General features: G+C 38.8%; 1 protein-coding gene across 8 annotated transcripts in view; it reads left to right on the forward strand.

The window, feature by feature from the left end:
• PSIP1 (PC4 and SRSF1 interacting protein 1) overlaps positions 1-16,915 on the forward strand; it is a 35,535-nt gene that overhangs the window by 197 nt on the left and 18,423 nt on the right. For 2 of the 8 annotated variants that reach the window (XM_015849021.3, XM_015849024.3), the window contains exons 1-6: positions 33-507; positions 1,450-1,526; positions 5,703-5,841; positions 10,233-10,349; positions 14,736-14,843; positions 15,414-15,476. In XM_015849021.3, coding sequence (XP_015704507.2) covers positions 436-507; positions 1,450-1,526; positions 5,703-5,841; positions 10,233-10,349; positions 14,736-14,843; positions 15,414-15,476 — 576 coding nt within the window. In that variant the 5' untranslated portion in view covers positions 33-435. Of the gene's footprint in view, positions 1-6; positions 508-1,449; positions 1,527-5,702; positions 5,842-10,232; positions 10,350-14,735; positions 14,844-15,413; positions 15,477-16,915 lie in introns of those variants that run through there. The other 6 variants (XM_085528655.1, XM_085528656.1, XM_085528657.1 and 3 more) reach the window with 6 other exon arrangements.

Consider the following 16,915-nt stretch of genomic DNA (forward strand, 5'->3'; position numbering starts at 1 on the left):
GCGGGTGGGAGAGGAGCGCGGCGGCGCCTCCCGCGGCGGTGCCGGCTGCAGGCGGAGGTGGGCTGCGGGGCGGGCGTCAGCGTAGGGGGGGGAGCGAGGCGCTTTAGCGCTGCGAACGAGGGGCAGAGTCTGGCCTGCGCCCGCTTCAGCGGCTGCGCGCCTTATTGGGCTCGGGCGGTGCGGCCGAGTGGCGGGAGTCGTGAGTGTGGGGACTGGATCTGCGCGTGGCCCGCGCGGTGTCGGTGCCCCGAGCGGCGCTCACGGCCGTTGGGCTCGGCGCGGGCAGCCAGAGAGCGCGGTGCCGCTTCCCGCCCGCCGTATCACCCGCGGTGTGTTTGTGTCGGCAGCGGGGCCTCGGGCGGAGCGCCCTCCCCGCGGCCCGGTCCCTGCTCGCGGCGAGGCAACAGGCGGGGGCCTGCACGGCGGTGAGACAACATGAGCCGAGATTTTAAACCCGGGGACCTCATCTTTGCCAAGATGAAAGGTTATCCGCATTGGCCGGCCAGGGTAAGTCCCCTCGTCCCCCTCTCGCTTCCCTTCCCCCCCCTCCTCTCCTTCTAGTCCCACTGTCCCCGCGCTGTACTGTCCGGGCACCTGCGGGGAGCTTTGCCGCTGTGCGCTCCCGCCCACCCGCCGTGCGGTGCCCCGGGGTGAGCTGACTTACCACAGGCGCTGCAGGCCCCGGGCTCGCCCCGTGATGCCCCCCAATAGCAAGAACCAGTTGTCCTAATTTGAGTAACTTTATATTCCAAATGTAGGCTGCTGTACGGTAGCATGAGGAACACTGGAGCTGTGGAAGGACCTGATGATGCAGAACTGATGTTTACAAATAACGGCTTATTTATTTATTTATTATTATTATTTTTAACCGAAGGAGGATACCGAGTTGTGGCAGGGTTCATCCTTAGTGCTGAAGTCAGGTGTTTCTGTAGCTTTTCCTCTTAAGAGAAACTGAATGTAAGTGCAGATTTGTCTGGTCCGTTCTCTCCTCACCCCTCTCCTGGTAAGTGGCTGCTCCAGGGCATGCTAGTGGGCGTGAACTTGTAAGTGAGGCTAATTATGAACCGTTTAGCCAAGGTGCTTGATTAAGAATTTGTTTGTGACAGTTTCCTTGGACAAGTTATCAGCTTAGCTTATAGGTAGGTAGCGTTGCAGTGTGTTATGCTGAAGGAGAGATTGTTTTGATGGATTGCTGCTTTGTACCCAGCTCATCGTACCTCTCCTTAAAAGAAGCTTAAAAAAAAAAGATAGGGAAAGTGTTGCAGTGAAATGAGGTGTTGTCACTTCTTACTATTAACACACTGCCCTAAAGACCTACTTTACTTCTCTGCAGCATTGTTTTGTTTTTCTTTTTGTTTTTTTTTCCTAATGCTTAGTGTTTTTTAGTATTTCCTCTTAGACTGTTACTAAGTGTTGCTTGAGTTTAACTGTAGTTTGTATTTACCTTAGGTTGATGAAGTTCCTGATGGAGCAGTGAAACCTCCAACCAATAAAATGCCTATTTTCTTCTTTGGCACCCATGAGACGTAAGTCTTTTATACTTAAGGGCCCTTTTTCTTTCATTGGTTCATATTTTTCATTAGTTCATGTTTCATTCAGCAGCAACTTAATGACTTTATCTAAACACTATGTATTGTAAAACTGCAGTGATCAGTGATGTATCATCTCCTAAATTTATCTCTTTTTGACAAGATGTGTTACTTTAATGTTTGTTTGAGCTGTTCAGGGGAATGGTAGACTGTAACTATAACATGTACTTTTTCCTTCTCAGTAGAGAAACAAATCCTACCCAAAGTGGTATGACTAAGTTTTTCTTTCTTCAATAATGAAGTTTAATTATAGTTCTGTATATACCCAGAAATTGTCAAAAATCTGTTCTGAAAGAAAGTGGAATAACACTGACAACAGTGAAGCAGGTAAAACTTGGGGGAGAAGCAAATTTCCCTACACTGGTTTTCAGCTTTTGTGCTTGTTTGTTTTTTCCCTGGAGACATATGGGGTCTTATTGGTTTATAAGATCTTGTGGAAAAAGTAGAATATCCTGAGTTGGAAGGGACTCACAAGGATCATCAACTCCAATTTTTGGCTCTATACAGAACCATCCAAAGCTCAGACCTTATGACTGAGAGTGTAGTGCAGATGCTTCTTGAATTCTGGCAGCTTAGACCGCTTCCCTGGGAGCCTGTTCCAGTGCTTAACCAGTCTCTGGTGAAGAACCTTTCACTAATATCAACCTCACCGTTCTCTGTTGTAGCTTCATGCCATTCCTTCAGGTTCTTTTGATGATCACCAGACAGAAGAGATCAGCACATGCTCATCTGTTCCTCTTGTGAGGGACTGTAGGCCATCATGAGGCCTCCTCTAGGCTGAACAGAGAGTTTTCAACTGTTCCTCATATTTCTTCTTCCCTAGACCCTTCGCCATTTTCATAGTCCACCTTTGGTCTAAGTCATTCCTGTACTGTGGTGCTCAAAACTTCACACAGTACTCAAGCTGAGGTAGCACCAGTGCAGTGTAGAGTGGAATTATTTGTTGTTGGTGCTCCCAGTGGTATTAGCATTTTGCAGTCACACATTTGTTTTGAGGGGACTGCAGTCCACTGCTAAGTTCTGTTGCGGCTCTGCTCAGTTGAGGATGGGTTCCTGGAAACCTGATTCAAGTTTGCAGTGTTTCAGTACTGTTCCTTTACCTAATTAGACGCTTATTTTAACGGTAAATTTAAGCAATATGGTAGGTTATCTTTATTCTTAATTCTTTTCCCCAGATCCTTTTGCAGTTAAAAATACAATATTGTATAGTTTATCTTCCTTAGCAGTGTGTGTGGTTCTGGGTTGATGTTGTACTTATGAAAGTTGTTTCTAAGTTAACATACCTAGATTGAATGTAAAGGAGAAAGAGCTCATTGTCTGAAGTTTTAGAAATACCTCTGCAAATTTTGAGAAGCATCATGGTACCTTTTAATTTTCAGTTAGGTTTCCTGACTTGCTCTTGGCTTTGGGATTTTTTGCTAATTTACACGGGCAAATTTAGAACGCCTTAACAAGATGATGTTCTACTGCAGCCTAATATTCATTGGGCTGTATGGTCAGGGCAGTTTCATATACTACCTTCAAAGTTCCTTCAAAGACATCCTTTACTTTGCAGTGTACTAGCTAAACTGTCTTGCTTTTTTTTTTTAAATATGTAATTTATGTGGTGCTCCTCAGAGTGGCAACAGATGAAACTCAAGCTTTTTGATCACACTTAATGTTGCTTACAGCAGGAAACCTGTGAGTAACAATGGGAATAAACCAATCAGATGACGATGCGCCATTTCACGGTGTTAAGTTTTCTTTAGGTTTGTAGCAATAGCAGTGAACTTGTGATCTGTCGGAAATTAGTTAGATATATCAGTTTTCCGTGCTTCTTAATGGAAAATCAGTATGGTACACTTGTTCTCTGCCTTGCTTTTCACAAGTTAGTTTCACATGTATGCAGACTTAGGTACTCTGTATGTTCAGGATATAATTATTTTGTGCTGTATGATAAAATAATACTCTAATGGCAAACATCTGAAAACCCAAATAACTAGTTTAATCATGTAGAAAGTCCTTGTGTTCTGTATCTATCACTGTTCTAGCAGTGTGTAGGAAGAATTAGAAGGGTAAATATAAACACAAGTGACTTGAGAGTGATTGTTTATTGATTTGTAGGAGTAACACCAACTTAGTTTTGCAGTTCATTAGAAACAAGTGTAAACTAGTAGTTTATTGCTATTGCTGAAGATTTGTCTAAAAACAACTAAATCTCTTGCTGCCCAAGTGTGGTGAATAGGCATATGCTTAATATAGGCTTTGAGGATTTAGGTGTTATTTTTATTTATGTACAGTCTTAATGCGGCAGCACTACCCTTTTCTAAAGATGTATTAAAAAGTAGGTGTTTGAAGGCTTTATTTGTATCTGTTGTATGGCTAGATAACACTATTGCAAAACTTGTGTCATAAACAGATATAATGTTGCTTAGAACTGTGGTTTCTAGACCCTGTATGTTAGGGAAAATACCTCTTTTCATCCATTTTCTTGCTCATTTTTGGTGCATCTGTGTTTAAGTACACCTATCCAGTATGTTAATTTTTCATGGCTTTTTTTTAAAGCTTGAGGAATATGGGTAGAGCCATACAGACCTTGGGAAAAACACTAAGTGGGTAGAGAAGAAAGGAGGCAATGCTTACTGTCTTTTCAGTTTCTTTTTGTTGCCTCCCCCTTCACTCCCCCCCAGTCTTTTGGTCCAGATATGAGGACTTCTACAGTACACATTTCCTTCCTGTGCTGTCTGAATCGTCGCTACCCATCTCTTCTTGCAAAGGGGTGTGTGCAATCCAGTCTGCTACATGGGCATACTTGACACTTTTTGCATGTGGGTGAGCATTTTGCTGCTGGAGAAGGAGGTGCTTAATCCTTCTAGATAATGTCCTCTTTTGGCTTAGTAGAGTGTCTATCTACAGTAGCCCTTCTGAAAGGTGTTGAAGAAAGCAGGAGAATGGAGGTCAGCATCTATATTGTTTCCCATGAGCCACTACCTCAGAAACAAAATATCTGTAACTTTTCAGATAGTTTTCTGATGTGAAACAAAGTTGCATCTGGGTTCATAGCAAAGCTGTGATTGAAATACTGAAGCACCATCTTTGTCTTAGCAGCATGTGAGTTGGTGCACTGAAATCCTAACCTGAAATGTCTTGGGAGTAGGGCAGGGGCTATATAGGCTTTATTCTTCAGCATAAACCAGAATATTTGTCCTCGGTGATTTGTTTTTCAATGTCTAGCTTAGAGAGAATAATAGTGTGGAAATGATGACTTTGACACATGAGAAAAGGAAGGACAATGGCTTTAGTTAGACAGCTCTAGGGTAGGGGTAGTGTTGTCCAGTGTTTTTGCCTTTTTATTTGTAGTCTATGAACTATATGGGAGAGTAAATGAAAAGAATCGGTATTAATGGAGAACAGAACTAGGGAACAGCCTTATAATAATAAACAGTTTAAAGCTTTTATTAAATTCTGTTAACAAAGTGATGTGTTTCTTTACACACTGAAATACTGAATTAATGCTGAATTACACTGTGTTATCAAAGACTTTGATGGCCAAGTGCATTCAACTGTAGCTGGTTGGTACATTCAAGTGTTGCTTTTTTCCATGTCTTATACACTTAAGATTCTTTTTCAGTTTGCTCGTTTAACTATGTTGCTTTTAATTTAGTAATTTCGAGAGACTGTACTCATTAGCTCGGAACTATTTCTTCTGCTTTTATTTATTCTCTTGCACTATGCTGTCAGGATGTCAGGATGCTTTATTTTAAATGTTGAACTAGTTTTAATAAAGAAGCTCGTACTCTTCTTGTTTGTTTGCAAATTATTTGGTTTTTTAGTTGTTTTGCCTTACAGTAGTTTGCTGAATTAACAGCTGCAATCTTGCAATGCAGCATTGGCTTCATCTTGCGTGGACACTCAACGCTTGAGCAAGGAGAGAGGCCTTGTGTATGGTGCCAGTAATGAAAACTTGGGCCACTGAGGGTAGAAGTTGACAAAACTGAAGGTGTATATGCAGCAGATTTTGTTATGCTCCTAATTTGTGTTTCTTTAATGTTTGATGCTTAATGTTTCTCCTTTGAAAAAGCAATGAAAAACATGACATTTTTTCATGATAATTTTTTTCTCTATCATCTGAAGGGCATTTTTGGGACCAAAAGACATCTTCCCATACTCTGAAAACAAAGATAAATATGGAAAACCAAACAAAAGAAAGGGTTTTAATGAAGGGCTGTGGGAAATTGACAACAATCCGAAAGTCAAGTTCTCTCATCAACCGGTAAGTTACACAATCTGCCGCTGTTACTGTACTATTGAGTGGAAAGAAAAGCAATGAATGGCCTTACTGTAGTGTAATGAATTATTACCGTCACTCAATTATAGGTTTATTTTATTTTTTAATAACAGGTTATTTCATGTAAGTGGGGATTTCTATTCGAATAATATATGAATATATAGAATTATATATTATATATATATGAATATATATATATATATATATATGTATATATAATAAGCTCGTGGCAGATAACATTAACTGTTTCAGAAAAGTTGAAGTTATGTTTAGAATGCTGCTCAGTCATGGTGAACACTGGGTTTATGTAATTTGGTTGATCAAATTTTTGTAACTCCTTGTTTCTAGCTGTCTTGGTAAATGTCCCAAGCTTAAACTGGAATTTAATTGTACCCATAAAAAGACTCAAAATTCTTTTTAGGAGGGGGGAAAAAATATGCAAACCCTGTCTTAATAATTTTATGCTGGTCTGCCATCCCTGAACATTCCATTGACTTTCCCTAGATACAGGGGGTGCTGATCACATGGTGGGGCCTCCAGGTGGTACTTTAGTACTACTTAAAAGGATAGATGTATTTACTTGCTACTCCTATGTGACACACCAGATCACCATTTCTTTAACATTAAAACCCTCCTCCATAACATGTCCCAAATTACTGTCTCTTTACTTTAGAAGTTAGATAAGGAGTTGGTAAGCTTCTTAGGTAGTCAGCAGAAAAGAGGATGTGCTCTGGATATACCTGTTCTCTGCTCCTAGATAGAGAAAGATGCTAGTTCTCTGATCCTGGTGAGAAGGAACATATTATTAAAGGAAGCTTGGGTATAGTGTTTTTTTGTTGTTTTTTTTTTTCTGCTACTGAAAATTGAGTCCTTGTACTGTTTGCTCTTTGCTTTGTGATAATGGACATACTGCCTGAGTAGCTGAGATAGTTAATATATAATAATATAAATATAAAATAAAAATATACAGTTGAGTTGTGGGTCACAACTGCTTAATAATCTCTGTACCAAAAAAAAAAAAAAAGAAGAAAAAAAACCAAACCCAAACAATTCAGCAGCAAGGTCTTCTAGTGTAGTTTTTTTCTTAGCATATCAGTAATTTCTAGTAAGCTGTACTTGTTTTCCTAACATCTCAGACACTCCTAAGTACTTTTCCAATTGGAGATAGGCAAAACATGTTGCCAGCAGGTTTATACATACCGATTGCTTAGTCTAGCAACTATTTTGTGGAGATGTTCTTTCTGACTTTTCAGAATCATTTGAATACTTCAATCCAGCTTCTGTGGTAGCTCTTTAATAAACTCTGTGTTGTGGTAGTGTTCTCTCTAGAGCCACTGGATTTTATTTTATTTTATTTTATTTTATTTTATTTTATTTTATTTTATTTTATTTTATTTTATTTTATTTTATTTTATTTTATTTTATTTTATTTTATTTTATTTTTAACTATTTTCACCCACTATTTCTTTTGAAAACAACAAAATAATTACACAAGCAGTATTTAAGTTCTGGTCCTCTAAGTGATCCTTAAAAATGAACTTTCCTGAGAGGTATCTTAACTCTAAAATTAGACGGATTACAGAGTGACAGTAGTGACTAATCCAATTATATATTCAGTTTTTACAGAATTAATGGAGTGATGTGGTAGATGAGGTGAAAATTCTGAAGAAAATTTGCCCATAACTCCAGAAAATACTTGGTTTTGTTAGCCTTCTTGTTTTATCCTGTGCTATGTGTTCTTTGGAGCGGATCTCAGTGAGCTCATCTTTTACTTTCAGGCAGTTCAGATGGTGGTGAAAGAGAATACCTGCATGTGGCAGCCGTGTTCTGGAAAAGAAATGGGAATGTAAAACTGATTAAGGGTTACTTAATCTGACATAAAACCACCCATAAGAGCCTACTTCAGGGAGAGTTCTTTTTTAGTATTTGATGCTTTCTACTTAGTCAGTCATGATTCCCCTGTTGAATTTATTTTCAGAATGGAATATTGTATCACTGTTACTTCAGAGAGTCACAGATTAGGTGGAAAAATACCTGGCTTTGTCCATTAATAAAACTGCAGTTATATTTGTTTTTTTTTTAATTCTTCAATTTTACTTGTTTCATCTTATGCATTCATACAAGCATTGCTTTTCTTTCTTTACGAAACAATGTACAACTCACAAGGCTGAGGTTTCAGAATTAGCTTGTTTCATGTTCTTGTCAGTTCCCTTGGTGTTTTGACTCCACTGCAGCTCTCCAGTTGGTGAGGGTGTTGCCTTAGTATCGTATTCTCTAAGCTGGGAAAATGAATACTCAGAGGTTCTTCCTCGTAATAAGAGGATGCTCTTCTGCCTAGTAAATAAGAAATAATCTCTGTTGTTGTCACTGTTAGTAACTAAAGGCTTTTTGAGAGTAGTGGCTCTAGACATTTTAGTCTGGGAAGGAAATAGTTTGAGTATTAGATATAATTATTTGCATGGTTTGTGTAAGACTCCTATGGAAAGTAGGTTGGTAAAATGGGGAGGCTTAAATACCAAAACGGGCTTTTAAAGCCATAAGCAACAAAACCCTTTCAAGTCAGAGAATTCTGAACAATTTAGGTAACTAACATAAGGGGTTTTTTTTGTTTGTTTGGTTGGTTGGTTTTTTTGTTAGTGATGTGCACAAGGAGAAACAAAGACATTTGAGAAGAATACATTATCTTCCATCTTTATGCTTCTGTTTCCCCGTTTATGTTCTCTGGTCCCTTTGGCATATGTTATAGTCAGTCCCTAGAACGAGGCAGTGGAGGTGTAGTTACTTTGCTTTTGCTGCTTCTTGTTTCTTTCTTCACCTATGGGTGGGCTCCTCCAGGACTGTGGTTCCCTCAAAGGTGTACCTTTTTCATAGAATCATAGAATTACTCAGGTAGGAAAAGACCTTAAGGATTATCAAGTCCAACCACAGCCTAACAATAGTACCCTAACTCTAACAACCCTCTGCTAAGTCATATCTCCAACTACTACATCTAAACAGCCCTGAGCCCTGGTGGCAGTGGGTGAAGAGCTGGAGGAGGCTGAGACAGGCTGAGGACAGCCCCTCAGGATTCTCCGGCAACTTGGGGCACAGACCCACAAACCTGCCCCTGTGCCCAAGGTAGTGTAAGAAAGGATCAGTGTAGGGAGCAAGTGATCTTGAAAGTGGAGATAAGTAGTTGACTGAAGATTTGGAGGAAGGATTACTTAAGTAAACTGTAAAGTGAAAAAAAAAATTTCTAAAGTATTTTGAAGTAGGGCAATATATTATTGCCTAATAATATGTTGTAGTAGTCCAAATGAGTAAACATATGTTTCTTAGCTATGTTCTTGGAGATGAATGTACCTTAAGATATTCCCTTTGTTTGCATGTGATGTACGTGTTACTGTTTGGTGTAAAAACAAAAAATAAAAACATTATTAGAGTTAAGTGAAGGACAGTAGCAGGGAGGACAGTTCCGTTGTCAGCTTATAAATGGAGTGTGAGTGGGGAATTTTGTCAGGCCTCACAGAACGTAAGTTTAGAGGGGAAGTAGTCATGTGGACAAATTGGCAAAATTGAGCTTTTATTTTGGATACAAGACAGTATTAAAGTGCCAGACTTGTCAGCTACTCATAGGGAGAGATTAACTTGCATTTTTTTCTTTATCTCTTTTTGGGTATATTTTTTCTTGATAAGTTCATCTGAGAGCTGCGTTTTCTGTTTAACTGCCAGAGCTAGCTGGAATGTTCTGAAAGCAGTATTTATATGTAGCAGATGTTGCTTATAACTGCTAGTAAGGGAAGTGGAGGGTGGAAAGAAGCTTGTGGCTTGGGCTGAAGTCCAAAACCACATCCGCAGAGGAGAAATTATTAAAGAGACAGGGGGGTTCTGCCAGCTTTGTTTGAAGGACACCTAGGAGTGAGAATGCTATCCATGAAGTAATGGGATGAAAAGGATTAATTTTGACTTCACATCACTTATCTGTGTCTTTGACTTTCATTCTTTAGCCTTTGTAATGCTTTCTTTGCTCATATTTTCAGGAGCAGGTTGCTAGCACTTATTAACTTAGATTGAAATCTCGTTTTAAAAGCATTTATTGACAGGAGTCTTGGAAGATGAATTTGACTGAAACTTAATTTTTCTTAATTATGTGTGAGAAAAATCTTTGCAGTAGTTTTATCTTTATTGCACCAAAACTTGAGGGTGTTATCATGAAAATACAACTGAAGTTGAAATGTAAAGGAAATGAAAAAAATTAAATATTCCTGTAGTTCTATTAAGTGTTTCTTACGGTGATGTTTTCCTCAGTAGCTTACAGGTGATAGAACACCTCTCACTGTTCTTGTTCTGTAGTCCAGGAAAGGATTTACATTTCAATTATGATTTCTCTATTGAAGTCCCATCCAGCTGTTAACACATCCATCAAAGAAACTATTCAAGAAAGCAGTCAAGAGGCTGCAGAGGGGAGTGAAGAAAAATCAGGAGCCAAAAGGAGAAAGCCATCTATCCCCAAAGTAAGTTACTCAATTTGTCTTTTGTTTTACTAGAAATCTTTTAAGTAGAAATTGTATTGCTAGATTTTAGTTAGAGTGTATAGTTTTACTGCCATAGCTGCATTGCCTTTGTTTGTTTATATTCTTGAACGCATTAGCATTTGTATCCTTCAGTATACCTTGCAGGCATTGTGCATGCTTTTCAAAATTAATTTATTTTCTGATCGATATTTCAGAATCAGAATGCACTTAAATACATAGAGTATTTCTTAAGTATGTGAGATTCAAAACTACCTCCAAGGTATATTTTTACCTTCTTTTCAATGAGGACTGTTTAATATTGTAGTCTGGTGCAACTGTCTCTTCTGTTACGGTGCTTTTTTTTTTTTTTTTTTTTTTTTTTAAGCCTAAGAGAGTCAGTCTGGGCTAGAGGGGTTTTCCAGTGTATTTGAATTATTGTGTCAGTTTGAATTATTACATACTTTGTGAAAGGATATTGAAGATAATAGTACATAATAGGTACAAAAGATAAGCTGTGTTGATTGAATGTTGGATCAAGGAAGTGTCTTTTGAAAAATCAATAGTTTATATAGACAGTGTTTAACTTAGTTGCTTTGTAAAATTAAAACCTTCTGAAACAAGATTCTGTTCTTAAGTATACTGTATTTGTACTAATTAAAATGCCTTTCTACCTGAAATGTTTTTAGCTTACTGCTGCTGTACGTAGTCCATATTTTGAGAGGAATCTTCCTAGCTTACCATGCATTTAATGATAATGACACATGATAAAACCATATCACATAGTTTTTAACTTTCTGCCCTTGAATATTTTGTGTAATTCATGTCCTTTTTCTGTAAAAAGGTTACATGTTGTCTCTTCTTAGTTTTCTTAGACTGGAATCCTAAAATGATAAAAACTGAGAAGCAGATGAAGCTGATAAGTTTATGGTGTCTCATTTATTTCTAGCTTGCTTCTGAGCACTGCTACACTATGGTGCAATCAGTGCTTTTAACTGACAGACTCTTTCAAAAAGGCTTACTTTATTCTAATAGTTTGCCAAGTGTTAGTGCAGTTCTTCTGCAGGAGTTTGCAACTGTCCTCTAGTACTGATTCAGAGTTGAAACTGAAAACTTTTCAATGTGCTTAATAATATATAGCATATTCCTTGAGGAAGACTGATGTCTAGGAGCTCTAAGCTTGTTTTCCAAGAAAGGGAAAAAGACCTTTTGAGGTTAGTAAATGAACAAAATATTACTGTGCTTTTACTATACCAATATGTAATATCAGGAGTTGTCTATGATTGTGTCTGTTTGGAGACTGAATATATTTGTTTCTGTCAATTTATTGTTGCTTTGAGAGTTCTTAATATCATGGAATGGTTTGAGTTAAAAGAGACCTTTAAGATCATTTAGTTCCAGCCCTCTGTGCTACAGGCAGAGACATCTCCCACTAGCCTAGGTTGCTCAGAGACCCATCCGGCCTGGCCTTGAATGCCTTCAGGGAGGAGGCATCCACAGCCTCTTTAGGCAGTGCCTCACCTCTCTTATGGCAAAGAATTGCTTCCTAATATCTAGTCTAAATCTACCCTCTTCCAATTTAAAACCATTTCCCCTCATCCTGTCACTACATGCCTTTACAAGAAGTCCCTCCCCAGCTTTCCTGTGGGCCCCCTTCAGGTACTGGAAGGCTGCTATAAGGTTTTCTCAGAGCCTCCTCTTCTCTAGGCTGATGAGCTACAACTCTTTCAGCCTGTCCTCATAGAGGAGGTGCTCCAGCCCTCTGATCATCTTTGTGGCCCTCCTCTGGACCTGCTCCAACAACTCCACGTCCTTGTGTTGGGAGCCTCAGGACTGAATTTGCTGCCCTGGGTAGGATTTCATGCGAGCAGAGCAGAAGGGCAGAATCACCTCCCTCAGTGTGCTGGTCATGCTTCACTTGTTGCAGCTGAGGTTAAACTTTTGGGCTGCAAGTGCACATTGCTGGCTCATGTTGAATCATCAGCTGATGCTCCCTAATCCTTCTATTCAGAGCTGCTCTTAAACCATTCTTTACCCAACATGTATCTGCTTGGGACTGCCCTGACCCAGGTGCAGGACCTTACACTTAGCCCTCTTGAACTTCATGAGGGTGGTTGGCATGGACCCACCTCTCAAGCCTGTCCAGATGCCTCTGGAGAGCATCCCTTCTCTGTATCATGTCAATTGTACTACTCAGTTTGATGTTAGCTGGAAGCTCGCTGAGGGTGCACTCAATCCTCCTGTCCATGTCATCTACAAAGATGTTAAATAGCTGCACTCACCACCAGTCTCTGATTGGACAATGAGCTGTTGACTGCAACTCTCTAGTGCAACAGTCCAACCAGTTCCTTATCCACTGAGTAATCCATCTGTCAAATAGATTTTTTTCTCTAGTTTGATGACTAGAATGTCATACAGGACAGTGTCAAATACTTTGCACAAAGACAGGTGTAGGTGATGTCAGTTGCTCTTCTTTATCCATTGAAACTGCAAATCCATTTTTAAAGGTCCCCAGCTTTGTCAGGCATGGCTTGCCCTTGGTGAAGCCATGTTGGTTACCACCAATCACCTCATCTTTATTTTCCACGTGCCATAGTAGGGACTTCAGGAGGATCTGATCAATGATACTGCCAGGCACAGAAGTGAGACTGACATATATGTGGTTTCTTGGATCTTCTTTTTTTTTTTTCCCTCTTCTTGAAAATGGGGGTTATGTTTCCCCTTTTCCAGTCAGTGGGAACTTCACCAGTCTGCCATGACCTTTCAAATATGATGGATAGCATCTTGGCAGCTTCATCTGCCTTTCCCTCAGAGCCTGTGGATGGATCTTGTTGGGCCCCATGGACTTGTGCAGCACAAGTTATTTGGATGTTCTCAAACATGATTTTTCACTTACAGCAGGTAGATCTTCCTTCTCCAAGTTCTTGCCATTACTTTCTGCAGTGTGGGTGGTGTGGCTAGAGCCCTTGCTGCTGAAGACTGAGGCAATTTAATACTAGCAAATTTTGAAGAAATATGTAATGTATTTCTTGTAACTACATTTCAGAAACACTTTCCAATATGTAATTTCCTGGTATTATTAGTAAACCTGCTAACTGTAAAACTGCTCTTTCTTATGAATGCACACTGCTGGTAAAAGCATTTGCTACTGCAAAAGGGAAAGCTTAAACCTTTTCTTGTACTGAACTGATTCATCACTTTGCTTTGCTGTCAGTGCATTCAGCAAGTAGCTTGTGCTACTGGGGATGGCAGTGGCTTTATGCATCGTGTTTCTACTGAGAAGTGCTTCCTGTGTGTTCTCAGCAGATATTTTGACATGGAAAGAATAGGTATAGCCCCTTGAACACTAAGAAAAGTCCTGATGAGATAGATTCTTGTAATCAGTTTTGATCAATTTAAGGCAAAATATGAGCAGACTTATTCTTTTCCTTTTGATATCAATGTAACTATATCTCGTTTTTAATCACAGAACTCTGATTCTTATGGTTTTAGTGTAAGGTGATAGAGGAGTTGTAATCTCAAAAAGAACAAGTGAACTAGAACAGAACAGTCCTCAGTGATATTATATGTTTTTAAGTAATCATCAATATTGCATGATAACCCGCTGCCTGAGCTTAAAACTTTTGAAGTTTTAAGAGCTGTTGCTACTATTAAAGGAAATTATGCAACAGGTGGGGCAAGTCAAGAAGATGAACTGAAGTTAGGAAAATAAACAACACCAACACATGTAGGCTGCAAGGATGTCTTAATATTTACAAGTGAATAACTACAGACTTTGTGTTCAAACCTAACTGCTTATCTTGAAATACAAGTTTTTTAAGCAAGAAAAAAGAAGAAATGACATGAAAGGCATGTATTAGATGGTTTTATCACTAATAATTGTCTGAGATAAGATAAATGCCTTGCACATGGTCTATTTCATAAAATTGTAAGGTTGGGAAGGACCTATAAGATCATCGCTATATGAAGTAGGGTTTGGACTTTGTTCAACATGGTCCATGATTCTGCTTTGTTTGTATGTGCAGAAAGACTGATCCAAGTGAATCTTGAATTCATATTATTATTATTATAAGAAACATCATTGTGACTGGATTATTTGTGTCTGGATGGCATGAACAGTTAGAAATACTCTTGTAATGGTAGTACAGTGAAGTAGTACAGTTACCACAACTACCACAAGTAGTATGTTACCACAAACACAAAGTGGTTTTGAAGACACAGTGGTTTGCAGTACATGAAAGTGGTCCTGCCATTAGTTTCAGTGCATACATAAGAAAGCGTGTATACAGACTGAGAGTGAAAAGCAGCATGGTAGTTATTGGTATGGTCTCATTTGACATTTTCTTACTTTTTCACATGTTTTTGACTCTGTATTGATTCTGTTTGCAGTTATCCCCTAAAGGGGATAACAATTTGCCTGCAGAAGCTGAAGCAGAAGAAAAAGAGATGCATACTACAAAGGAAGATGATATACCTTCTGAGAAAAACGGCAAAGAAGTATGTGAAAGCTTATACTGTGTACCAAAGAACATTTTAATATTACATCAGTTAATAGAGAAATTTTACGTGCTGCGAAGCTACAGCTACTGCTAGCATGGCAATCTCAGTTTGATATACACAACTTACTGTGTGTTCACTCTCATTGAAATTAGCAGGAATAGAAGATTTCATCAGGCAGACAAACCAGATTGAAGTTTACTAAGTTCAGTTTAAAAATTGGGGGAACAGTGTTTTCATCATTCTGTGCTGAAAATGCAACTTTTTTTTAAAGGAGTAGATAAAAGAGATTAGATGCTAAATTATATTTTAAGTAAAGGTTTGTAATAATGTAGCCTGTCTTATTTCTTACCTTTCACTAGGAAACCTTGGTTACCGTATAATGATATTTAGAAGTGGGAAGTGTCTATATGATCATTTTTGTGTAAATTATATCCTCCTTTTTCATTGTGGGAAGAAATAAAACAACCTAGAAACGTGTTTTTGTTTGTGGGAAGGATCCCAGAAACTTAAAATCATATCAGATATATATTTTCCTAAATTCTTAGCACCATTTTTAATTTTTCACAGGGTGTGGTGAAAACAAGTGATGCGTCTATTCCCAAAGTTGCTAGAAGAGGAAGAAAAAGAAAGGTAGCAGTATACTTAATTATTTCACCTTACTGGAATTTTGGGGTGGGGTGATAACAGCTATTGTTTTCTGTGGTGGCAAGTTATGCATAAGTTACTCGACTTAACTCTTCCACCCCTTCCAAATATAGATAAAGTAAGTACTAACTAAGTACTAAGTAAGTACTTACTAAGTACTTACTCAGTAAGTAGAGTAAGGAGTTTCCTTTTTTCGCACATAGTCCAGTGTAAGTGAGAACAGTTGAGATAAAAGAACGTGCTTTGAAGCTCTGAAGAAAAAAGGAAAAATAGCCTTCACACCAAACCAGCACCTGAAAACTGCTCTTTTCCTAAGATTGTATGTTTGTTTCTTCCCAGAAGAGACCACAGTTACTATGAAAGAAGCTGTTCCACCTTTTGTCTTACTGTCTTCCACCATTGGTGTTAATGTGGATGTACAGAAAGCTAGATTAAAATGGAGTAAAGTTTAACTTTAATTTGGAACTACTTCTTTTTAAGTTGATATATTAATTCTGACAGCAGGGATAAGCGCAGAAGTTTACTTGTGGCCTTGGTGTGTTTGCCACAAATGAGTAGTATACTATTATTGGCTTCATGAAAGTTGCATGTTTGTGTATTCTTACAGAAGCAACTTAAGTGAAATTAATTTTGAAGCTTTTAAAAAACACCTTATCTTAAAAAAAAAAAAAAAAAAAAAGAAAGAAAAAAGAAAAACAAACAGAAAAAGTAAATCTGAAATAATATTCAAGAGAACTTCTAGTCTGAGCAGCAGGGAGTTGAAAATACGTGTAAGAGTGCATATACCTGATAACTGTAAATGGGAGAGAAGCTTCTCAGATGAAACCAGAACAGATCTTGTGCTTTACTTCTTATAATGTGCTCAAATCATGGCTGTAGTGTTTGGGCTTTTTTTGTTTGGTTTTTTTTTTAGTTTTATTTAGCATAGCTGTTTTTTGTTTGTGTCATGAGGCATTTCAGGCCCAAGATGGCTTCTTCTGTCATGCTTAACAGCTTGAGCTGACAGATTTGTGTTTGGCGCATGCTGTATGCGGTAGGGGCTTTAACCAAAAATTTGTGTTACTGCCAGACACTGCTGAATCAGAATGATTAAGGTTAAAAGGGGCTTCTGGATCCACCTGGGCCAACACCTCTTCTCAAGCAGAGGCACCCAGAGCAGGTTGCCCAAGGTCATGTCCAGGCAGCTCTTAAAGATCTCCAAGGAGGAGACCCTGTGGCCTATGGCAACCTGTGCCAGTGCTTGGTAACCTGCATAGCACAAAGGTGCTTCCTCTGACAAAACCTCCTGTGTTCCTTTTTGTGTCTGTAGCTTCTTTCCCAGTGCTGGACACAACTGAAAAGAGTCTGTCCTCCTTGCACTTTCCCTTCAGGCATTGATAGGTTTTGATAAAGTGACTTTTGAGCCTTTTGTTCTCCAGGCAAAC

Source organism: Coturnix japonica, chromosome Z, assembly GCF_054131305.1.
Source record: "Coturnix japonica strain WE chromosome Z, WE-NBRP24, whole genome shotgun sequence".
NCBI lineage: Eukaryota > Metazoa > Chordata > Aves > Galliformes > Phasianidae > Coturnix > Coturnix japonica.